Source organism: Neoarius graeffei, chromosome 25 (assembly GCF_027579695.1).
Source record: "Neoarius graeffei isolate fNeoGra1 chromosome 25, fNeoGra1.pri, whole genome shotgun sequence".
NCBI classification, from domain to species: domain Eukaryota; kingdom Metazoa; phylum Chordata; class Actinopteri; order Siluriformes; family Ariidae; genus Neoarius; species Neoarius graeffei.
In genome coordinates this window covers 57,410,365-57,435,379 of record NC_083593.1, presented here as the reverse complement: position 1 = coordinate 57,435,379, position 25,015 = coordinate 57,410,365, and the positions used below count along the sequence as shown (strand labels likewise).

The 25,015-nt window shown below is 41.5% G+C and overlaps 1 protein-coding gene across 2 annotated transcripts; it reads right to left on the bottom strand.

Moving 5' to 3' along the window:
- Positions 1–583: 583 nt before the first annotated feature.
- Positions 584–19,272, bottom strand: cercam (cerebral endothelial cell adhesion molecule). Of its 2 annotated transcripts, XM_060908941.1 has the most exons (12): positions 18,984–19,272; positions 17,573–17,683; positions 14,420–14,537; positions 14,199–14,333; positions 13,291–13,495; positions 11,829–11,948; positions 10,127–10,203; positions 9,848–9,954; positions 8,866–8,998; positions 7,578–7,705; positions 6,997–7,200; positions 584–5,898 (listed from the first exon to the last, which is right to left on the bottom strand). In XM_060908941.1, the coding sequence occupies exons 1-12, from the start codon at positions 19,190–19,192 to the stop codon at positions 5,664–5,666; spliced, it is 1,782 nt and encodes a 593-aa protein (XP_060764924.1). In that variant the 5' UTR covers positions 19,193–19,272; the 3' UTR covers positions 584–5,663. The 2 variants fall into 2 exon arrangements, with proteins under 2 accessions (XP_060764924.1, XP_060764925.1); XM_060908942.1 differs by lacking the exons at positions 17,573–17,683; positions 18,984–19,272 and adding an exon at positions 15,308–15,573.
- Positions 19,273–25,015: the final 5,743 nt, after the last annotated feature.

Below are 25,015 nucleotides of genomic sequence, written 5' to 3'. Positions count from 1 at the left end.
GATAACTGGATGAGGAGCAAGCCTCCCAGACTTCTACAATTTAATAATAATAATAATCATAATAATAATAATAATAATAATAATAATAATTTAGGATGGTTTGGGGCTTGCTCTCCCTCCTATTATATAAATAAAAGCATAGTTGTTGTGTAGGCATAGATCATAAATACATATGTATAATTTGGATAAATTAACCTAAATTATGGATACCTTAATAGTAACAAAAAGTATTAATTTTTCAACTGAAAATATATATTATTAAAAGATAAATATCAACAAGATTACCTTGGCCATAACTATATGTAGGTTATTCTTAATAACAGCTGTAATATCACGAACCAAGCCACTAACAACATACCGTATTGGCCCGAATATAAGACGACCCTGAATGTAAGACGACCCCCCCTTTTACAAGTTCATCTTTGGGGAAAAAGTTTTTTGAAGACCAAATGTTCATTCATATAAAGCACATTTATTTCAAAATTCTGTTTAAAATTAGAGGCTTTTGTTTTTCACATTTAAATAGAGGTCATTTCAGTCTCATTTCCGTGAACACTTTCATAGAAGTAAAAAAAAAAAAAAAAAAAAAAAAAAAAAAAGAGGCTAAACTGCAGGCTACTAGACAAGCCAAATTAAAACATTTAAATTGCATTAATTCAACAAATTTGTCAGGTTTAGATTGAAAGTTCATAAACTTCAGAATGTCAATGCATTAACTTCCCATAGCCTACGGGTATATGGAATAAATTTGCAGAACAGTGCAAATGCTTTAAACAATGCATTAAACAATACATTAAGGTTTACAATAATAAACAACTGAAACAATGGAAAGGGTAGTTTGCTAAATTACAGCTACTCAGCACAGAGATCCTCAGCCTCACTTTGCTCACTCTCACTGTCCTCACTTTCACTTTCGTTTTTGGCGGCATTTTGTCTAGTCCGCGAATTTAAGACGACCCCCCTTTTTAAGAGCTATTTTTTACAACAAAAACACCGTCTTATATTCGAGCCAATACGGTAATTGTAAGCCTGTAGCCCTTTGTAGGCTTTCAAGTCATCAGCAGTGTAGGCACTGGGTGTAAACAACAAATAGTTTACAATGTCTGGGTAGCAAACAGATGGCAGAATTGGTGTCCGGTCCTCCTTATGTATCTGACACGGAGAAATAATATAAATCGTGCTGCCTACCAGATTACAGTCGTCTGTTTTATTGTATCAGTACTAGTATCACTTACTATACTCAGTCATAGATTAGTCCAGTACAACATGACCAGCCTGCTTTTTTTCCATTTGACTGTCGCAAGTTTTTTCAGGCTGGTACAGTCAAAAATTGAAAAAAGTTTTGGCCTACTAAACTAGTCATCGATTCTACTAGTGTATTAATTGGAGTCGACATGAAAACGTTCGGTAAAAACTTTAAACCAGTACAATCTCTTCTTCAAAGTTTCACCAAATGGTTTTATTTATGCAATTTAAAGCTCATAATACTGTATAACTTTGGTCAAGTAAAAACACGGAGCAAAAACATGGCTGAATCCTGAATGACTCCTATTTGTTTAAATAGGGCACTACATAGGCGGCAAAATCTAGTTTCTTTTTCCCTGCCATGGAAGCGCACTTGTATACCGAGGAGGAAAGCAATTTGCATTACAGCCGTGAGGCGGCTCGGCTCGGTTTTCCCTTTCGGGCGCTCTCGTTCTGTGTTAGAATTTGGTAAAGAAAAAAAATAAATATTATTTACCAGCTTACCGGGTCCATTAACATAAATCTGACAGCTGACAAGGTCGGGATATAAACGAACTTTTGCGTTAAACTGTGTGCTTGGATTCACATAATTTTTTCTGAGTCTTATCATATGGGTCAAACCCATCAATCACAGCCAGTTTCTCCACATACCGTGCCCTTTCTGCAGCTGGTAATGTACTCACATAACCCGAATTATCATCCATCATGTCACTTTACTCTCGCTCGTACTTTGTTTTATATTGTGAGTGCATGTACTTGGTCTTCCAATATGGTGCCTAACAAAATCTCGCGGCGCGGTGACGTCATGTGAAAGGGGTCTATTGGACGCCGCAAAGTTTAAAGGTCATAGGCAAAGATTTTCAATTTATGCACATTTGAAACTTTATATGTTAAAAACGCTCTGTAATTTTCTTCTGGTCCCAAGAAGTATTGTTAATAAGTAATAATTAAAATAAGTTAGCGCGGATCGCGGCGAATTTCTGTTCGGCTATTTTCGTGACCACTCGGCGCGTGACGTCATTTAAGAAACAAACAAACCGCTCGAGTTGAGCCCACTTCCGTTTATGTACATTGCCATTCGGCTCGAGTGCAGACATGCGTTTAGGAATTTCCAAAGAAAAACCCCCCATGCCTTATAGTTGTGCAGTGAACTGTAACAACGGGACCGGTTCAGGAAGAAGCTTTTACCGAGAGAGGAGAAGAGGCAGAGCGAGAGGATTGAGCGCGTGAAGCGAGAGGGTTGGCAGCCGGGTACTTCGACGATGATTCATTTTTGAAGAATCCCCATCTGTTGGAGAGTTTAGGTGTCAGTGTCGGACAGAGAAGCTCAAACCTGATGCTGTTCCAAGAAAATTCAAACACAAAATCAAGCAGTCAAAGAAGAAACGGAGCAGCAACGCTCAAGCAAAAAGGAGAAGATTGGAGGTAAACATTTTTACTTTTGCTTGCAATTGACGAGTCAAGAATCCTGAGGGATCCTGTACAATCACTGTGGAAATGAGACAAAGGGATTTTTCCTCACTTAGAGTCGGCTATAAATAGTATAATGCTCGTATTACTATTAGCAATATTTTATATTAGCAATATAAACGAATCCACGTTATATTATAGGGATTATGTGTGTGCCCGTGTGGTTTAATTATTCTTCAAAAGGGCTCTTATTTAGTATTACGACGAAAGTAGGAATTTATCATAACTACCAGGATAAATCGTTTGGGCGCGAGTCTTGTTGAGGTCCGGGGTCGCCGCGATCAGAGTCGGTCGAGTCGCTGTCCGATTCCGAGGCCACACGGTCAAACCAGTGAGCCACATTCACCGATTGCTTCGCAACGGCCATAGGTTCATACATATATGGTTTCACCTTTCGATATTCAATTTGGAGAGTTCCTACTTCAAATTACTATCGCTTTCAGACATTTTACGCAACCTCTCTCGACCAAAGTCCGTACACGTGTGCTCGGTTCGCAGGTAAACACAGAGCTGCTCCCGGTCTGTTTGGCTTAAATGACGTCACGACGACGGTCCCTTGGCGGTGAAAGTGTGCATAAGTGAGATGTAAACAAACCTTCAGAAATTGGGCAAAACAGTATATTTTAACCGTTTTATTCAATTTTAGGTGCAAATTAGACACCAGGAAGATTGAATTTGCTTTTTGGGTCGTTCTTCTAGACAATAAAGTTGATATTCTACGTTCCACCTCCGACCCTTACCTATGACCTTTAAAGGGGCGATGTGTAAGAGTTTCAGTCTTCAATATTTTTTAAAAATTAACTAAAATTATCCAAAAAAAAAAAAAGTGTGAAGAAATAAGAGTTTTGGTGAAGACGTCTGTGTACCATGTTGCTTCGATATCTACTGAAGTTAGCATGCTAACCAGCTAACCCTGAGACAGGACGCTCCATGTGTCTCGCAATACCACTTTGTACCTCAAGAGGTAATAGTGAGTCACTGTAGCATCCAGTTTCGCACACGTTCATCTCTGAGCTAGCTTTTTACTGACTGCTGAAAACTAAGGAACAGAGAAGAAGGAAACGAACCAGAACGTCAAGGGTGTAGGAGCTCATCTGGCCTGGATCAAAACAACCACGACGAGAAAAACATCAAACAGAACTGAAATGTGACGATGTGAGAGAGGACCAACCGCCACGACAAACTGTTTACAACAGGAACATCAACAAAGGACCAAATTTTGTTCCCCGAGGGAAGCTCGACCCAAAACATCCATCAGAACTGGAATCAGATGAGAAACGAGAGAGGAGATACAATTCTAGTGGAAAGTCCAAAAACTCGCTAACGTGACCTCATCAGCTGTTTGTTAGCAAAAATTTGACAAAACAATGACCAAGTTTTGTGCGAAGTGATTGAGTTCTTTCAAACAAAACAATTGGAATGGAAATCCGTGGAGAATTGATGGAGAAGATACGATTTAACTGAATTGTGGACGACGGACATCATGCCATGGCAACAGCTCATCGGCCTTATAGTCAGATGTGCTAATCACTGCGACTTGCAGAAACATCTGGAATCCAGGCATTGAAACGTGGATTTGCGGTTACCATGTCTGGTGTTGGTTTGTAGTATTTTTGGAGAAGAGAAAGAAAAGGGACTCTACTAGGAGAAAGGGACTCACAAGGCCAAACAACGCTATTTGGACAAAACAGCGGCTACAGACTGGATTACACGCCCCTCCGCCCGCACGCCCCTCCGCCCGCACGCCCCTCCGCCCGCACGCCCCTCCGCTGTAAACTAAGTCAGTTTTGGAGCGGGAGTTTGCACCTTGTGCAGGTTTTAAAGCTATAAAATCTCTGTCAGGCTGCTGTGGCTGGTTTCTTGCTAAACACTGAGCTAATCGAGCTGTAATGTAAACCACACCCTGACACCACACGCGAACATTATGTTATATGAGAACAGTGTTCTGCTGATCGGTTCTCAGACTTTCAGCAGTTTGGTTGAATTTTGCTGTTAGTTAGTAGTTGACGATTTTGTAGAACTCATGACTCCTATAAAACCCGGCTGGTTTGATCCCTGTAGTGGGTCATGGCACGATAGAGTCACGAGTGAGAATCCTGTAAGTGTTTGTGGTGTGGGGTTTTTTTTGTGGGGGGGAGGGGAGGACGGAGGGCTCTGCATTGCCTTGTTTCTTATGATACAGCTGGACACCCTAAATTTCTGGTGATATACTGCCCCCTATCTGCTGTGAATGTGCAGTCTAAATTCACCAGGTGGCCAAATTCTTGCACATAGTACCTTTAAAAAATATATAGAAAAAAAAACCTTAATGCAACCACATACAGTGCAGCCTGTGGATTTGGATCAGACAATTTTTGACACTTTCAGAGATTTTGTTTGTTTGTTTCTGAGCTCATGGAGGTTCATGGGAAGTGAGCCATACAAGACATTTCAACCACTTTCCCAAAACGTCTCTGAATTTATGAAATTAATCTTAGGACTTGAGTTAATTGTAGATAATGTGGCCTTCCAGATCTGTTGCTCCTCAACAAGAGGACCAAAGATGTGATAATACACCAGTAAACAGACCAGCGTGAGACTGTAAAGTCAAAATAAAGTAATAAAAATGAACCGCTTAGTGCATTTTTGAACCAAAACCCACATTACAGACCTTTTCCCCCAGACTGACTGTTTAAACTTTCCAGCCGTTCTATATTTAGTTTTCACTTCTTTAAAATGACAAAAATTGTGTTAACTCCTTACAGACTGCATTGTATGTACGGTACCTTAGAAAACACACACACAGGTTATTAAAGGTCTCCTGTGTGTCACACTCTTCAGTCCCCGGGTGTCCATGTTCAGGAATGTTCTCCGTTAGGAGCTGTATGGTTACCTCCTCTCACACTACACATACGTCCAGGAAGGCCGAGTCTCTCTCTCTCTGTCTCTCACGCACTCCGCGCTGCATTTCACAGCTCGTCCCTGTAGGCGGCGTTCTGAATGCCAGCCGGTGGCGCTCCGCCCTTCAGACTCTTGTATGAGCCCCTCCAGTCTGTGGGGACGTTATCATCGTCCCACAGCGTGGACGTCTCCGTGTCGCTCACCCACTCAGCATCGCCTGCGTAATGACATGGCTGCACCAGCAGGGGGCTTGCTGAGAACGCCTGCAGGTTCCGGTTCAGGAAGTGGGATTTGTAGTCTTCGCTGTACAAAAAAGAGAAAAAGACAGAAATAGATTAGTAGTAAATGTGGTGAATGTGTCCTTGCTTAATTTTTTTTTAAAGGAGTGTTGTTTTGTCACTTGACTGCATGGAGAAGTTTCTGGACCACAGCCGTGTTGCTTTGTGAAGATCTCAGATTTATATAAAATCAGTGATGCTTTCACTGCCATGCTTTCAGTTTATTGAAGACTTACACACACACACACACACACACACCAGATAATCACTGCAAATATATTTATATAAAATGCTCAACCATCCGTGGCATCAGGTCCGACTCCGCCCCTTTCTCCAATTCCTTAAAGTTCTTCCCAGTTAAAAGATTTTAGTGCCACTTAAGGGTTCTCATAAAGGATTAGATATGATCACACACACACAGCGTTGTGGAAGTATATACAGTATTTTATCACGTGAAAGTAGTTTCAGGGCAGAGCTACCACATCATACCAGAGTTCTGTATTATTTCTGGACCATGAGCTTTGAGTTTAAAATGGGAAAACCACACAGAAACCCCCAAACATACAAAATCCCTAACTATAAGTTTATTTAAAATTTTAAAAACATATGGTTATGACAAATTATATCATAACAGCATGGACTTTTCCAGCCTTTTCCAGAGACACTAGAATGCTGGATTAGACAGTTTTACTGCAGAGAAACCTGCATTATAGAAACATCCCTGAACCTGAACTGCTCCGAAATAAACTTAACAGGAATCAAAAAGTGTGTTTTTTACTAATAACAAGCATGGGGAAAAACAAACAGTCATGATGTTATAGGACAATAATCCACAATGGGGCTGAAGCAGAGGCTCTCTTCCCACCCCGAAGATCACCATTTTCCTATAACAGTATCCATCCATCCATCCTCTGCCACTTATATGGGTCTGGGTTATAAGTGTTACATGAACATGTTCCTCCTTACAAAAACTACATTGCACCAAGGATTACACACATTTATGTGGCGTGTCCACGGTACAAGCCCCTGTGAATGAGGAAAATAATCCGCTTCAAGGTGATAACACTAACTTCACTTCATCACACCACCCCATCTTCTGGTACAGTGCTCTGGTCATACTCACTTAGGATGTTTGTCGTACATGATGGGCAGGAACTCATCTACAGGAAGCATTTTGGAGATCGGCTCAGCGTTGATCAGCTTCTGAGCTCCCTGCAGTGAGATGGCGTAGGACAGCGTCCAGTACGAATAACCAGCAACCACCAGGTTCTTCACGGTTTCCACAGGGTCCTCCTCACCTGGGTTCACCTGCTTCCTGCCCAGGTATCTGAAACACACACACACACACACACACACACACACACACACACACACACACACACACACCTTTTCCATCCATGATTTTTATGTAAAAGCCAAAAGAACACACAACTTGAGTACTAGCATCAACTAATGTCCTTCAACTACTATGGTGTGTATATAAGCCATATATAGTGAGACATGACATCAAAGAATCCCAGCCAATCACACGCAAGCATGTATGATGTCATGTGATCATGTATTCCAACACATCACACATTATGGTGTGCTCAAGCTTCAAAAACATTCTTCTGTAAAAATTCTGACAAACATTTCTTGCATATTGATTTTTTTTTAAAATGAGAAGTTTCCATGGCAACATGCGGACAGACAGGTGTCACTAACATGATGTCCCAGTCGAGCTCGGCTTGCTCCACCTCGTCCATCATCCTCATCAGGCGCCGTTTGAAGTTGCCCTCAAACCGAACATCGTCCTCAAAGATCAGAGCTGTGTCCAGCTGCATGTCCACCATCTGAGACACACACACACACACAAACACACAAACTTATCACCACCTATTAGCTTAGCGAATCTGTATACAGAAATCACACGGTCTAAACAGTATACAAGTACACAATAATGTTAGTATACAAGTATAAAGCGCTGTAAAAATTGCAGGCAGAAATCACACTACATGAAAAAGTATGCAAGTACACAAGAAGGTTAAAATGCAAGCATAGTGGTATGTTACAATGCAAGTATAATTCAAATATGCTAGAATAAATGAGCACCATGCTTAAAACTGCATGTAGAAATCACATGAACAGCGTGCAAGTATACTAAAATCAGAGTATACTAGAATGTTTTAAGTATGCAAGTATAAATCAGTACAGTAAAATTGTTGGCAGGCTTCACACACTGCAAGTATACAAGTATGCAAGAATGTTAAAATGCAAGTAGGCTGGTATAAATAAGCACCATAAAACTGCATACTGAAATCACATACTGTGTGAATAGTACGCAAGTATGTCTTATTAGCATTAGTACGTTTTAAATATACATGAACAGAATGCAAGTATATATGCAAATATAATTAAATTCCATATAATTTCAGGCAGACACCGCACTATGTGAAAAGTATGCAACTACGCAAGAATTGCAATTACAGGTAGAAACCATACACTGTGTAAACAGTACACAAGTATGCAAGAATGTTATAATGTAAGTATGTTAGTATGCATGTGTGCCAGTATATTAAAATGCAAGTATACTATACTATACTAGTAAGTGCCATACAATTGCAAACAGAAATCACAAACTGTGTAAACCGTATGCAAGAATGTTGTAAGATAAGTATGGTGGTGTAAATTAAGTATGCTAACATCATACACTGTATGAACAGTTGAACAGTACGCAGCTGTGCTGGAATATAAGATTTGACACTTGCCTCAATCTGTGTGGACGTGACTACAATGCTGTATGAATCTTATTCTGAATAGTATGCAAGTACGCTTACACTCAGGCAAGTATGAAAACATGATGTTCATTAAATGAGGAGGCGAGTATATGATTCACTGTTCAAACAAACTTAAATGACTTTTACATGTTACCATTTAAAGGTGTGTGTGTGTGTGTGTGTGTGTGTGTGTGTGTGTGTGTGTGTGTGTGTGTGTGTGTAGAGGAGTTTCTCACCTCCTTCCAGATGTAGTAGTGGCTGAGGAAACATCCCACCTCCCCTTTTGTGAGCGTGCGGCCAGAGAATGGGTCATAATACCCAGGCAGAAGGTCCACGCCCAGGATCTTAATATCACTGCTGTTCAGAGCTCTACACACACACACATTAATACCTTTACACCACAGCACTGTTGAATTTCTGATTGGTCACATGGTGTTGATTAATTTTCTATAACAGCAGCTCTGTCAATAGTGCAGGTTTTTGCCAACTCGCAGTAATATGAAAGGAATAACACACTTGTTGATGTGCTGTTACAGTCAGGCTTGTAGTACTCAAGTCCAACTCGTGCCATAATTTTAAGGACTTGTGACCATAAACGACTTGCACCTGCACAAACACACTTACTTTGCGAAGTATTGAGTTGTGTTGCTGAAACATTACCGAGCCTTATTTCCTTGTTTGGTTTCCTGATCCCTGATTTCCTGTTTCTCATCTTTGATTCTATCGAGTCTACGACAGCCTGTTTGTGTCTCGCTCGACCTATCATCTGTTTCACTGTTTTACGATTTTGCCTGCTGTTCTAGATTGTTTACCGTCTTCACTTGTATTAATAAACACACCTTCTGCACTTCCATCCGTCTCCCAACCGTCTCTGACAGAATACTTCACACTCCCTGATAAAGAGAAGCACATTCACCTGTTCATACGCCATGTTCAGGAACAAACTAATGTTAATGGCGCTGAAACAAACAGACACCGTCACATGGTGCGGTTGGAATCTTGTTCTCGGATTCAACTCTGATCAGTAGTGGACTCGTCGTTTTTTTTTTTTAAATGGCTCGGACTTGAACACTGGGGACTTGAGACTGGACTCGGACTTGAGGTTTAGTGACTCGACTACAACACTGGTTACAGGAAAATAATCAACCCCAGGGTGGTGACAGTAACCCTGCACCACTCAGTCACTCAGTATTTAAAAGGTGAAAGTGTCGAACTGACGCTCCGTCCACAGCATCCACCACTTTAGCGTTGATCTCCAGCTCATAGAGAGACCACAGCATCCTGTCTCTGCGGTCAGGCCGCCTGCGCAGGTTTATCAGGTAAACCTGAACACACACACACACACGAGATTCACCATTCTTACAAATTTAGTTCTTTAATTCTCAAACAAACATGACTGGATCTCTCTGGAGGTTTCAGACGAACATGATGCCGTGTGCTGAGTGTTTATACACACAGGGCAAACAGGAAGCAGCTGCAGGTTTGATGTTTACTCACCTCATCAAAGCCCATCAGGTCCGTCTGCTTGGGAGGAACGTGAACATAACGGGACAAATACATGGGGGGTCCATCGACTGCACAGAAGACCAATACAGAACGAGGAAATGTTATTTTTACCTTGTTCTTTTTGTAATTCTATTTTTATTTGGTTTTCACTTTGAGTATTATATTTGAGCCTGTAAGGTCCAGAAGTCCATCATCACGGAAGAAAAAAAAATAAAAATAACCCACACAACTTGCTCAATGTAGAAGGTCCACCATTTTTCTCAATACAAATATTCAGACAGGTGATATTTCTCATCTCATCTCATTATCTGTAGACGCTTTATCCTGTTCTACAGGGTCGCAGGCAAGCTGGAGCCTATCCCAGCTGACTACGGGTGAAAGGCGGGGTACACCCTGGACAAGTCGCCAGGTCATCACAGGGCTGACACATAGACACAGACAACCATTCACACTCACATTCACACCTACGCTCAATTTAGAGTCACCAGTTAACCTAACCTGCATGTCTTTGGACTGTGGGGGAAACCGGAGCACCCGGAGGAAACCCACGCGGACACGGGGAGAACATGCAAACTCCGCACAGAAAGGCCCTCGCCGGCCACGGGGCTCGAACCCGGACCTTCTTGCTGTGAGGCGACAGCGCTAACCACTACACCACCGTGCCGCCCAGGTGACATTTAGTCCAGTCAATAAACACCAGTATGAGGTTAGGAGTAATGGAGCTACACCCCTCAAATGTTTAACAATCCTAATTTCCTCCGTGTAAACCTGCACTTTCATACTGGCTTTCAAATAATTTTGTTCATCTTTGCTCAGATACGATATGATGACGGTGTGTTAGAGCCACTGTTGGTAAAAAAAAAACAAAAAACAGATCAGTGGGAGAGGATAATATAATACTCCAAGAAAGAAACTCAAAGTTAAGAATTAAATTCTTGTAATTTTTTTCCTGTATATTCTCTGAGACAACAATCACATACTTCCTGACTGCAGTGCCTTCTGGGAAATGTAGCTGAAAATCATTAAGCGCTTTATTGTTTTATATTGTGTTATCGAAGAATAAAGACTGCGTTTCCTGTAACTCTCGGCTCAGACGTGGCTTCTGATATCTTTTTTTGCATCCATGTTGATCATGTAACTCCTTTTGGACCACAACGGAAATAAGTGCTTGCGCTTTGTGTTATCCAATTATTATTATTATTATTATTATTACTGTATCTTTTTTATGCAATGTTATTTTAATAATGAATAAATACATATGATACAAAAAATGTGGTGTGATGTTGATCTGACCTGCAAAGTGATGCAAACTGGTTCCTAGACCAAAAAAAAAAACCACATGATTTTTCTGTTTTTTTTTCTAGTAAATTTATGACCATAATCTCAGAGAATATCAAAGGTTTTTTCCCCCCTCATAAACATGCACCTGTATTCTCACAAATTGATTTTTTTCCTCAGAATAATCACCCCCTCCATCATGATCTTTAAAAAAAAAACCCCTAAAAAGACACGAACCCTGTGATGATGGACTTACGGCCCTGTGTGCACCACTGCTATATAATGATGATGATGATGATGAACACTGAAGTCCTCCAAACTCTGCCTTCTGACCAATCAGCACTGTTGTACATTCTAATCTAACCCATCACAGCACACCAAAAATAAAAACCCTCGACAGTTAAATCCCCCTCACTCAGAGCCTCGAGGCAGAGATGGACGAAGTTAATGCGGTCGTCCTCCACGCTCTGATGCGGCTTCGCCGGAATGTTCAGGTATCCGTAACGCTCTTTATTACACACGTACATCTGAACCTCTGCATCAAAAACACAAACCACACAGGGTTCAGTTCCAGTCGTGCCACATAACCAAAAATATTACACACACTGCAGCATCAAAACAATGCACATTTCAACACGTACAGCACCATGCATAAGTATTTACCCCCTTTGATCTTTTTAACATTTTCAGAACTAGAACTTCTTTTGTAGGTCATGTAAAGTAGTCGGGGTGTGATGATACACTCTGGTCACGATTCGATTTGATTCACAATACTGGCTTCATGATTCAGTTCAATTCTCAAAATAATTTCAACAAAATTTGAAGGATGACCAAAAAGGCTCCTTTTTTATTCCTGAATCGTAAACAATGCACAACAGTGTGCATGTTTGTGTGTATAAAACAAATAATAATAAACAGGGATCCCAGCAGTAATTGAAAAAAATAGAGGAATGTAAGAAACTATCAGCAGGGGTCAAGAGGGCTGCAAGCCCCCTGAAGCTGTTGAGATTTTAACATTTAAAGATGCTATAGAACAAATTTTTTACATAGATTTAACATAGAAAAGCAACAGAATTTAACAATAATGTGTATCTATTTGATGCCATATTTTGTAATCAATGACACAAGTAGCAAAAAAAAAAAAAAAATTTATAAAAATTAGATGAAAATGTAGCTTTGAAGAATATACTTCTTCTAACCTGGCCACTGTTCCGCTATCTCTTTTATGGACGATATCTTTTTTCCACGACATATTGAATTAAGTTCAATGCATTAGAAACAAAAGCACGAACGGAGTTAAAACACATTTTCTAGCAAATGGGCGCAGCCATATTGTTTTCTTGTTCTATCGCATACAGTCTCGCGGTATTTACATCAATTTAACTTCCGAGTGTTCCCGAATGTCAACGAGAACAAATGAAGCTGACAAAAACATCCCTAAACAAGCAAACCAAATCAGAACGTATTCTGCTGGTCATTTTACTTAAACATATTTTTAACGGATATACAATAGATTTAAAAAAAAAAAAAAAAACACCACCACTTTGGCTAGAAAAATAGCGGAATTCCGCTAAATAGTGGACGTCTGGGATCCCTGAATAAAAAATAAAAAAATCACTATAAGCAAACATTTAATGTTGTAAATAAAATGTATTAAATGTTAAAACTCATTATAAAATGATTTTTTAAAAACATAACTTCAACACAAAGTGCTACGTTTGTCAGAAACTCAACACCACTCATTATCCTGAGAATGCTACTCTATCCTGTGAAGCACGGTGATGGTAGCATCATGTTACGAGTTACCAGGGTTCCGTGTTGATAAATGTATCATGGTGTAAACTACAGTAGTGCCTATTCACGAGGGATTTTTGTACCTGAAACTCTGCAGGAGAAAGCAAAGACGATGATGTCATCATAGGGCCAGGAGTAATCGGCGTGCGGTGGGTAGAAGGCCAGGTTCTTGGTGGCCTCCTTGCGCAGGTCCAGTAGCATGGTGGAGTGGACCATGGGAACAGGGTAACAGCCTTTCCGGTACCGGTTCCTGGTCGGGAAGTACTCGGCTGTGCGGCGATAGTAACCCTAAAATACAACCAGAACATATCAAACAACAGACGTCAATCAAATACAGACATTAAAGTGGGCGAGTTTTACATCCAGCATCTGACTGGAGAGATCTTTTTTTTTTTTTTTACAAGAAGGTGAGATACCGAACACACAGCACTGTTGACCAAATATATGATGAAATTAAAAAATAATATTGTAAGAATGTTGTTATTTAAACGATGATGCATCACACTGTCTATTTACAGTTACATCTAATGTTTGCAAAATGAGTGAGTTCCTGTTGTTGCTTACATTATAGCAGCTATAAACGTCCAGTCCCTCACCAAACTCTCTTTATTCTCCCTCAATAAAATAAAAAAAAAACTTTCAGCTTGTCACGAAGATGTCGTAAAACTTAGTTTCACCTCTGACTGATACACAGCGCTGACACTGGAGACTCCTTCCAGAAACGTTACACAAACATTTATTCTCTTTACAGAAAACTTCACCATATCAACTATATTATCATCCGCTGGACACGCCCCTGTAAACGAGCTGTTACTATAGAAACCATAACGTATTAGAATGAAAGGACTAATATAAACCTGCACTAGTGACAGCAGCTCTGACAGAGAGGATTAAATCAACACCTTCTCTTCTGACCAATCAGAGTCCAGGATTCGAACACGGCTGTGCTGGAATGGTGTTGAACACACTGTATTTCCCTGAAGTGTTTTACCTGAGGCGTGATGCCACACCAGTAGTTGGAGTAGGCCGACTGAGAATCCAGCATGGGTGCGATTACAGATTTATTCTCAGCCATGAGGAGGTTCAGCGTGTCCGGGTTGGTCAGGATGTTATCTGTATCTGCAAACTACAGACCACAGAACATTAAAGAGAGAGAGAGAGAGAGAGAGAGAGAGAGAGAGAGAGATTGAGTGAGAGAGTGTATGACCCCACCAGGATATAATCAGCCCAGCGTTTCTTGGCGAAATTCAGCACTGCCTGTTTGAGCCTCATGATGTGTTCGTAGCGGCCGTTACTCCAGTGTTTAGGCCCCATTTCACCTGCGTAAGACCTGCACAGGGAGAGAAAAAAAACACCCAGAAATACACAACCGTCCACTTCATACACAGCAGCTGAAGAAATGAAAAACACACACAAGATGGTGTAATTATTTACCAATAAATATATAATGAGACCGTCAATGATGACGTAGCTCACTCCGGCCCCGCCTAATCCAGAAGGAACGATCTAAAGTGGGCCATGTTGTGCAATAAATGTTGCGAGCTATATACACTATATACAAGCTATACATAGAAGCGATATCCACCCTAGGAATACCGACCTATTTACCAGAAAGCACCCAAATCAGTGAGGAATTGACCGAGAAGAAGCGATTTTTGTTGAACTGGTCATCAAGGCTTAATTAATCCATAACTTCATTAATAATTGTAATGAAGCAAATCTGGGTACAAGTTATATGCACCCTAGGTACGCCGACCTTCATGGCAGGAAGAATCAAAATCGGCGAAGAATCGAGGGAGAAGAAACGATTTGTGTGAAATGTGGATGACGCCGGATGGACAACAGACAACACATGATGGGATAAACTCATTACCTGTCGGCCAGATGAGCTAATAATCACAGTAATTAAGCAGGAGCACTTTATTCAGCTTGTACTGCAGTATGTATGTATGTATGTATGTATGTATGTATAGATAGATGGATGGATGGATGGATGGATAGATAAACTTTACTCATCCCAGAGGGAAATTCCATTGTTTCAGCAGCCTTAAAAACATACAAACACACATACAATACACATAAATAAATAAGCACAAATACCATTCAACCACGGAGTGGCACGGTGGTGTAGTGGTTAGCGCTGTCGCCTCACAGCAAGAAGGTCTGGGTTCGAGCCCCGGGGCCAGCAAGGGCCTTTCTGTATGGAGTTTGCATGTTCTCCCCGTGTCCGCGTGGGTTTCCTCCGGGTGCTCCGGTTTCCCCCACAGTCCAAAGACATGCAGGTTAGGTTAACTGGTGACTCTAAATTGAGCGTAGGTGTGAATGTGAGTGTGAATGGTTGTCTGTGTCTATGTGTCACCCCTGTGATGACCTGGCGACTTGTCCAGGGTGTACCCCGCCTTTCGCCCGTAGTCAGCTGGGATAGGATCCAGCTCGCCTGCGATCCTGTAGAACAGGATAAAGCAGCTACAGATAATGAGATGAGAGACATTCAACCACAAGACCCAGCCAGAGGTGAGGTAGCCATCAACACCCGATTCTACATTTCACACTGATTCATTCAATAATGTACAGACAAGGCGTCTTCAATCAGAAATAACAGAATGCTGTAACTGACCAATCAGAATAAAGTATTCAAGAGCTGTGTAATAATTACTGTTATTGTTCCACTATTTTACTAAATCATGTGTCTGATGGTTCAGTGACGGCGTCGTGTTATTTTATTAAAACACTCAATTTATTACACCAACTTCGGGTATTAACAATAAAACACGCAATGAATAAATTAAATATTAAATAAATTAAGCATATTAAATAAAATGTATTCATTTTCCTGTATGTAACAGTTAGTTAATATTGTTAGAGTTGTTGTTAGTAATGTTGTGGACAACAATACATTTATAAAGAAAGAAAAATAATAAATGTATTTTTTACAAATACTAATTTGTATTTTTAATATGACTTTTGTTTTGTTTTTGTATTTTTATAAACTCCTCCCACAGATACAGTTCTGTGACGGGAAACAGAGAGGTGAGGGTTCAGATAGTTCTGGTTCCGTATCAGTAACTGTACTGAGTTCAAGTTCCAGTTTATTATAACAAAATAATTACAAGTTAACACCATCATAAAGAAAAAAAAAATACAATCAATGAAAGAAATAATATAAGTAATGGAAAGAATGAACTTGAAAGAAATTGAAAAAGGAAAAGAAATAATTATAAATAAGTGTATTATATATATTTTAAGAAGTCAAAGGTCTGAATTGTTTATAATTTATAATTTAACTGAGAGGATGTCAATATAGCGATCTTCTGTTCATAAAAAAAAAAAGTCTTTTACGGAACTTTAACTTAAACAATTTCTTACTTAATTTACAGATCACTGGGGATATTATTCCATAATTTTACTCCAAATCTCAAAAAGGATTTTTTTGTAATTCTAATTGAGATTTTTTTTTTAAATATAGAAATTCCCCGATGATGAAAATCTCACGGATAAGCGCTAGAGATAACAGAGAGATCGAGTTCCAGGATGAAGTTCGAGAAGGAAACAGGCTTTTACTCTTCAGGATGAAAACTGTGTGAAACAGTGACTCAGTCAGCAGCACAGAGCTGAGGATACACTCTGAGCTACAACTCCAACCAAGTTAATGTTTTACAATGAAATTAAATTTTATTTGTACAGCATTTAACAATGGACACTTTCACAAAGCTTGAGCTGAACACACACTCCGGCAGGTTAAAGCATGTCCACTCATTCCTGAACTCAGAGAACAGAGGGCGTGAACATGTGCCCCCCGGGGCAGCTGGGGTACGACACCTCCATCAACACCCACTCAGACACGCCCGAGTTTTAAACTGGACTTTCATATTTCAGTCCACTAATACCTGAACTCTCAGCTGAAGATACCCTGTGAATAGTGATTAATAACATTAAATCTTTACACAGCTGATAATTAATCAGTGTGAATATTTACTGCTCAGTTACACCGAGATCAAACAGCAATAACGAGCAAAAATACACACAGTGAAGAGTAAACTTGTCTTATATATTTGTACATCACTCTTTATTCCTCTCACAGGTATGCTCTCTCTCACTCCCTCAGTGTCTGTCTCCGAGAAGGAGGTGTGGCTTCTGTGTGACTCACTCTAAGTGAAGGAGGCGTGGCCTCTGGGTCAGTCTCCGTGAAGGAGGCGTGGTCTATTTCATATTTTTGGCCTTGTTTCTGAGTAATATCCAGGGTTTTGTCTATTTTCACCACACTGTCCAGACCCCCGTTTTTATTAGAACCTACTCCACCTTCATATACTAAAGAATATTATTTTATTTCCTGCGTTTAAGAAACTAAAACTGAGGAAGCCTTACGTGGGCTTGTCCATGGGCCGCCACTCGATGTAGTGATAGTGCTGCTGCATGACGGTGAGCCACTCCCTCAGCACCGCAGTGGTGTTATCAATGTTGTGGTCTGTCGCCGCCCTGGTGGGTAATAAAGGAAAAACATTAGTGCAGCCTGCAGCGTAGCCTTCATATCCAGGAGACTGTGATCCACTCAGAAATAACGGCACCAAACTGGACACTGAGCGTGTCGCTGGAGGAGTAGCAGCTTTGGTATTTAGACAGAGAATTTACCTTAAAAATAATTTATTATACATAACTGTACTTTAAGGATCACTGCCCTAAATAACACCATCTCAGCAACAAGGAAAAGTGCATGTATCGTGATAATGCATCACGTATCACAACATGAGGTTTTTGGGTTTTTTTTGTCACATCATGTGCCTCTGATTAAACCCGCAGATGAGGTGGGAATTAATGAGAAGCTCATGCAAGGACACTTAGATTCTGGTGCATAAGGAATCAGAATATGAGCCATTCCACAGAGAGCAAACTCGGAGCCCCAAAACCTGGAGCCCCAAAGCCCAGAGCCCCAAAACCAAAGCTCTGAAGCCCAGAGTCCCAAAAACCCAGAGTTCTGAAACCCAGAGCTTTGAAGCCCAGAGCCCCAAAACCCAAAAGTTCTGAAAACCATTGTCCCAAAGACCAAAGTTCTGAAACCCAAAGTCCCAAAGCCCAAAATTCTGAAATCCAGACCCCCAAAACTCAAAGTTCTGAAACCCAGATCACTGAGGCTCAAAGTTCTGAAACCCAGATCCCCGAAGCCAAAGTTCTGAAGCCCAGAGCCCCAAAACCCAAAAGTTCTGAAGCCCAAAGCCCCAAAACCCAAAGTTCTTAAACCCAGATGCCCAAAACCCAAGTTCTTAAACCCAGATCCCCCAAAGTTCTGAAATCCAAACCCCCAAAATTCAAAGTTCTGAAACCCAGATCCCCAAAGTTCTGAAACCCAGAGGCCCCAAACCCAAAAGTTCTTAAACCCAGAGCCCCAAAACCCAAAAGTTCTTAAACCCAGAGCCCCAAAACCCAAAAGTTCTGAATCCCAGATCCCCGAAACCCAAAGTTCTTAAACCCAGATCCCCGAAACCCAAAGTTCTGAGGCCCAGAGCCCCAAAACCCAAAGTTCTGAAGCCCAGAGCCCCCAAACCCAAAGTTCTGAAGCCCAGAGCCCTGAAACCCAAAGTTCTGAAACTCAGAGCCCCGAAACCCAGAGTTCTGAAGCCCAGATCCCCAAAACCCAAAGTTCTGAAACCCAGATCCCCGAAGCCAAAGTTCTGAAACCCAGAGCCCCCAAACCCAAAAGTTCTGAAGCCCAGAGCCCCAAAACCCAAAGTTCTTAAACCCAGAGCCCTGAAACCCAAAGTTCTGAAACCTGGAGCCCTACCAGATGGAGATGCGCTCTTTGGGGTAGTTGAGTCTCTCCAGAGCTCCGAGGTAGTAAGGCAGAGAGTGCGCTGCGTTGCGGGCGATGATGGCCATCACCACGGTGGGCGGCTGCATCTCCGACTCCTCCGCGTAATTCTCCTCCGAGAAATAACTTCCTGTCCGCGGAAACATCAGAAACAGAGAGAAAACCAAAACCCCGAGCGACATCTTCTCACGCAGCCCCTCTCTCTATCCGCGTCAGCAATCCGGGGCTCCAGGTCCTCAAAAACTCCCCATCATCCAGCTCTCTTCACTCACCCGTATTCTCACTAACCACGCCTCCTGTCCTGGAGTGCGTCTGAAACCGACCTCACGCGCTTCCTCATGTAGTGGACATAGTCAGCGCCTGAAAGTGGAGCTCCTGATGAGTTTATGAGCAAAATATTTCCAAGAACACAAAATCCCCCTGAATAGAATAATAATATTACAGCACCATGAATGAACCATCGAATTGTGTCGTGTCGTGTTTTTCACCTCAATAAATCACTGCATTGTCTTGTGACAGTGAGACCAATAACGAGAGACACATCACAGTTAAGATACATATTTATTCCTTTCTTTGACGCCGTATGCCATGTACCAGGAACACCACCAGCACATTTATTATGGTGTGACTCTGCTGGGTGCCTGGGGGACAGCAGTGAACCAGCACTTTCACTTTACATCACTACTGTAGAGTTACCATCCAATATCACACTCAATATGCCAAACAGTCATCTGGTTTCATCCCTCACAGCCACACACAGCACCATTAGGACTAATCGTCATGCACCTGTTCCTGATTAGAGCTCAATCACAGCGCAGACATTTATATAAGGACTCTGAGTAACTTTGTGAAAGCCTCGTATTTTGTGTCGCTTTTCTGGTTTTGACCCTGTTAGTGTTTTTGGACTGTGAGTATTGTATCTCTCTGATATCCTGTCTGTGTCTCACTCCACCACTGCCTGGTTTTCCACTCGGCCTTTGCCTCCATTTTGGATCTGTTTGCGAGCGTGTTTTCAATAAAACTCTTCCTGCATTTACATCCATCTATCGCCCCTTACACAACACAAACTGTCACCTGTCCAACAAGTGAGTGGACTCATAAAACTGTTTTAACTCATTTTATATGAAACTGTCGTGAATATTTTCTGTAAAATGTGTAAGTAAATATAATAATCCCATGTTACTTTAAAAAAAGCAAATTAAAAATAAGCGCTGGATAAAAACCCATCTATCTTATGGGAATAAAGATACAGATTTCATTGTCTTACAGTCAAGTGTTTATGAGATATGTTGCCTTGCAGTTATGATCGGATTCCCTGTTGTGGTACTTGGATGTTGTTCATGTACAGCCGTTGTACGGTCACAAAAAACATCAAAAATCAATCAGGTCAATGCATTACCATATACTCTTAAGTTAATACTCCGTTATTAGAGATGATTAGGCTGCTGACACAGTTGATGCTTTTCGACAGACTAATCTCACACTGTAAAACAATTCTCTGGTCGTGTCTGTAGATCGGTGGCTTCAGCGCAACATCATCAGCTGATTTACACACAGGTTTACACTGTGTGATTCCAGTGCTCTTTCACCATTGTTACTTGTGACACCATACGAGATAATCCCAGAAAGAATTCTGAGCGGTAACTTGTGTGCTACATGTCAGATTATACAACAAAGACAGCTACAGTGTTCTGCCATACTGGGGGCTCAGTGACGCCGCACAGGTTTGTAGATCGTCAACTGGAAAGCATAAAAATAATTTTCACATTGTAATAATAGTAAATAAACTTTATGGACTCTAGAGCTTCTGCATGCTAATTAGCTAGCTACAGACCTGACGACTTTCATGTCCTGTTGTGATATACTGTATGTTATAGAGACATTTAACGAACTGCTCTTCTTTTGTAAACAATATCTTTTGTTTACGGTTCTCCATCACCAACACAGCTGTTGTAGCCGTCCCGTGGGTTGTGTGTAATTATATTCCATCCTCCTGTTGGTAGGTGAGTGTTGTAGCAGCGCTTACACGCTGAGATTTTAAGCAACATTTTATATCCTAAGACCAACTATCTCGATTCAGGACAAAAGATTATCCTTTACGATACGCGATTGTTCCTGTGGCAGTAAAATCAGAATCAGGCAGAATATCGTACAGTGTAAAGCCGATCAGCTTTCACCGATTTACACTGAAATGGTCAGTCAGCGCTTGTTGAACATCACGTGCTTGTTTCTTGTTATGTTTCATTTTTAGAGCTTTTAGTGTCAGATTTTTGGGCAAACAACCTGAAATTGAGGGCCTTTCTGTGCGGAGTTTGCATGTTCTCCCCGTGTCCGCGTGGGTTTCCTCCGGGTGCTCCGGTTTCCCCCACAGTCCAAAGACATGCAGGTTAGGTTAACTGGTGACTCTAAATTGACCATAAGTGTGAATGTGAGTGTGAATGGTTGTCTGTGTCTATGTGTCAGCCCTGTGATGACCTGGCGACTTGTCCAGGGTGTACCCCGCCTTTCATCCGTAGTCAGCTGGGATAGGATCCAGCTCGTCTGCGACCCTGTAGAACAGGATAAAGCGACTAGAGATAATGAGATGAGATGAGATTAACATGCTATTGTTGTGTATTATGCCTGATGTCAGGACTCTCGTCTCTGCAAGCCTACCACACAGACTTAATACTTGTGTTATTTTTAGACATTGACACCTGTTGCCTACACTTATTCAGGTGATATTGGGCATACCTAACAACCTGTGTTTTCTCTCCCCCCCAAAAAATTTGTCCCTCTGAGTTACATGTCGGTCCTGGGATCGAGATGCTGAACCTCTTCTGCTCCTCGGACCTGCCTGATCCATCCTGGTGCCCTGTGTCTGGTTGGAGTCTCATCACATCGCTCCTGTGGAGGACGGCCCCATGTGGACAGTTGAAAGTCACACTTGGAAGATGCTCTGGACTCTTACAGTAATGCTTTTATGGCTGAGGACTACAGCTGACTTGCTAACTTTAGGACTGCAGTTGTCATGAACAGTTTTGCACTCAAGTTTCCATCAATGAAGAGTTTATAACATCAACGAAACTGACTTCATGTTAAAACTGTTAATGTTATAGTCATGCTGTCTGTTGTTGCCCAAATGAGGATGGGTTCCCTTTTGAGTCTGGTTCCTCTCGAGGTTTCTTCCTCATGTTGTCTGAGGGAGTTTTTCCTTGCCACCATCACCACAGGCGTGCTCACTGGGGATCAGTGGCTGCTGGTAGTCTTTCAAACAGGGGAGGCTGGTCGGTTACGATATTTCCAGATTTTAAAAGAAAAAAGAAAAAACACATCAATTTTGCCCATACTCTTGCCTCTGATCTGGCTGATTGTTGGCAGGGTCACAAACTGTGAAATAACAGATTCTTTTGGCCCATTAGCCTACTGTCCAATATACATGATGGTGGTGTTGGGGGGAGGGGTATATTTTAACATTTTATATTTTAAAATTGTGGCATGTTGTTTAAAAATTGATCATTATTGAAAGCAGCTCTTTGTCAGGAACCTCAGCAGTAACAGCAGAGTGTTCTGGAATAGGCACAAGCACTGACCTTGGGGAGCCAAACATAGAGCTGGGGGCCACACATTTCATTCAATGACACTTTCCCTATATTTTACTTATTTTGACTGAGAAATGTTTTATTGACAGTTTTGATAACCCTTCACTTTTAATCCAGGTCTGTAGTGTGAAATGTTCTTGGCTGTGTTTTTGTTTCAAAATGTTTTCCAAATTGTAGCTGTGTTTAATTAATATCCAGAAAAATATATATTCCAATATAATATACTCAGCATAAACATTTTAAATAGATTCTATATTTTTGGTCCATCCATGACATATTACTAAAGTAGCCTATTTACTGTTGTTGATGTGGGTCACTTGCTGTTAGCCAATTCACTTTCTCGTACCAGGAGAGCTGAAAGGAACGAGTATTATTCCCTACCTTTTTCACCAAGTCAATTTGAGGCGTTGGTCTACCCTGCTCTTTAATTTTAATTTTTTCCTCGAAAGGAAGACTGGCAAATGGCTTCGCCAAAATTAAATCAGCAATGCTTGGCATCCGTGCGCAGCTTTCTTGCTAGCTGACTAGCCCCCTCAAGTTCAAGTTCAGTCACTCAAATAAACGAAATTTCTGGAACTAAGATAGCAAACTTGACAACACTATATTTACACTTTATTTACAATGAAAATATATACAAACTAAAAAAGCTGGTAGAAACCGTATGTAATGAATGAAATCGAAATGTAAGCTGATCTCTTACAATACACCACAGCACTTGTGAATCCGCATGGGACTGAACTGAGATTCACCGCTGCCTGTCTATAGTTGAAACGAGCTGTCAATCAAAGAAAATATCTGGCCGCTTTCACCAATCACCAGTCTCTTCGCGGAAACTGCCATGTCCCTCCCACTGTGAGGCTCGGAGTCCGTGGGAGTCCGTGGGCGGGCGTTTTCGCAGTATTTGTCCAATAATCGTCTTGTATTTTGATATTGAAAGCGCAGAGCTCCCAAATGCCATTGAAGTCCACTGAGGCTGGGCTGCATCGCACTGTCACGAGGGGGAAAAACTCACGCACACATTAGGCGAACTGGGGAAAGTTATAACGGAATGATTTCGCACTGTAGTTGGGTTGAGCACATATATTTCTATGATTCTGGATCTGAAATAGCAATGTTATAAGGTCGGCTATAACATAAGCCTAGCGCAATTCTTCCTACACGATGTTCGTCATTTTTAGAGGAGGCTGAGCCTCCCTCGCTGTCTTAGAGCAATCGCCACTGTTGGGGATAGATTAGGGATAAAATTAGCTCGTGTTTTAAGTCGTTCAAATTCCGTAAAACTGCTTTGTGGCAATGTTTATTGTTAAAAGCACTATACAAATAAACTTAACTTGACTTGACTTAATGTTGAGGAGCATGTAGAAGCAGATGGACGGCTCCAGACCTGCTGTATGAAGCCCTGGTGGTGTGGGAATTAAAAGTTAGACTTCATGCAGCTTTGCAGCTATCAAATACCCCTTTTCCACCAAATCAGTTCCAGGGCTGGTTCGGGGCCAGTGTTGGTGCTGGTTCACAACTCGTTCAACTTGCGAGCCAGAGAACCAGTTTGCTTTCCCATCGCTCGCGGTGCTAAGAGAAGACACGTCATTACGTCGCTGTATACGTCAGTTACGTCGTTGTATATGTCATTACGTCGTTGTATACATCATTACGTCGCTGTATACGTCAGTTACGTCGCTACGTTTGCATAAACCTTGGCACGAATATCGAAGCAAAAACAACAACAATAATAATAATGGATGACTTCGCGTTTGTACAGCTGCTGCTTCTCGTCGCTTAAAAATGGCGTTCTTTCGTGGTCTTGTCATTGTTGTTGTTCTTAACAACTCCGCCCCCTGCTGATGTAAGCGGTTCTTTCCTCTGGCCCAGCAGAGAGTTGGTGCGAGCCTGGAACCGGTTTTTCTGGCCCCAGAGCCAGTTCTTTGTCAGTGGAAACAGAAAACCCGGTTCCAAACTAAGCACTGGCCCCGAACCAGCCCTGGAACTGCTTTGGTGGAAAAGGGGCAAAACATGTCGTTCTTCTCCTGAAGGTTCCCCTTCAGGACTTTTTGCTTCTGGATGAAACACTTTTCAGTTTCAGACGCACCCAAAGCAGACTCGAGTCACGCGCGCTTTTCCGATTGGACAGTGTTCGTTTGTGATGAACTTCAAGCCAATCGTAGTGCAGGAGGCGGAGTTTGTCTGAATACGGGTAGGGAAAGAAAAAAAACACCACCTCGAAAAATTCCCTGGTTTCCTTCGAGGAAAGCCAACGTGTGTGAGTTTTATTACCACTTCCGGCTGAGGACTGAGCAGAGCAGAGGGACACTAAAGCAGGGGAACCGTGGGGTTGTGCGGTTTAGTCACTAAAACTTCAACATCAACTGTAGAGATTTATTAAGGATAAAACTTTTAACTTGAGGTGTTTAAACATTTCTTTAAAAG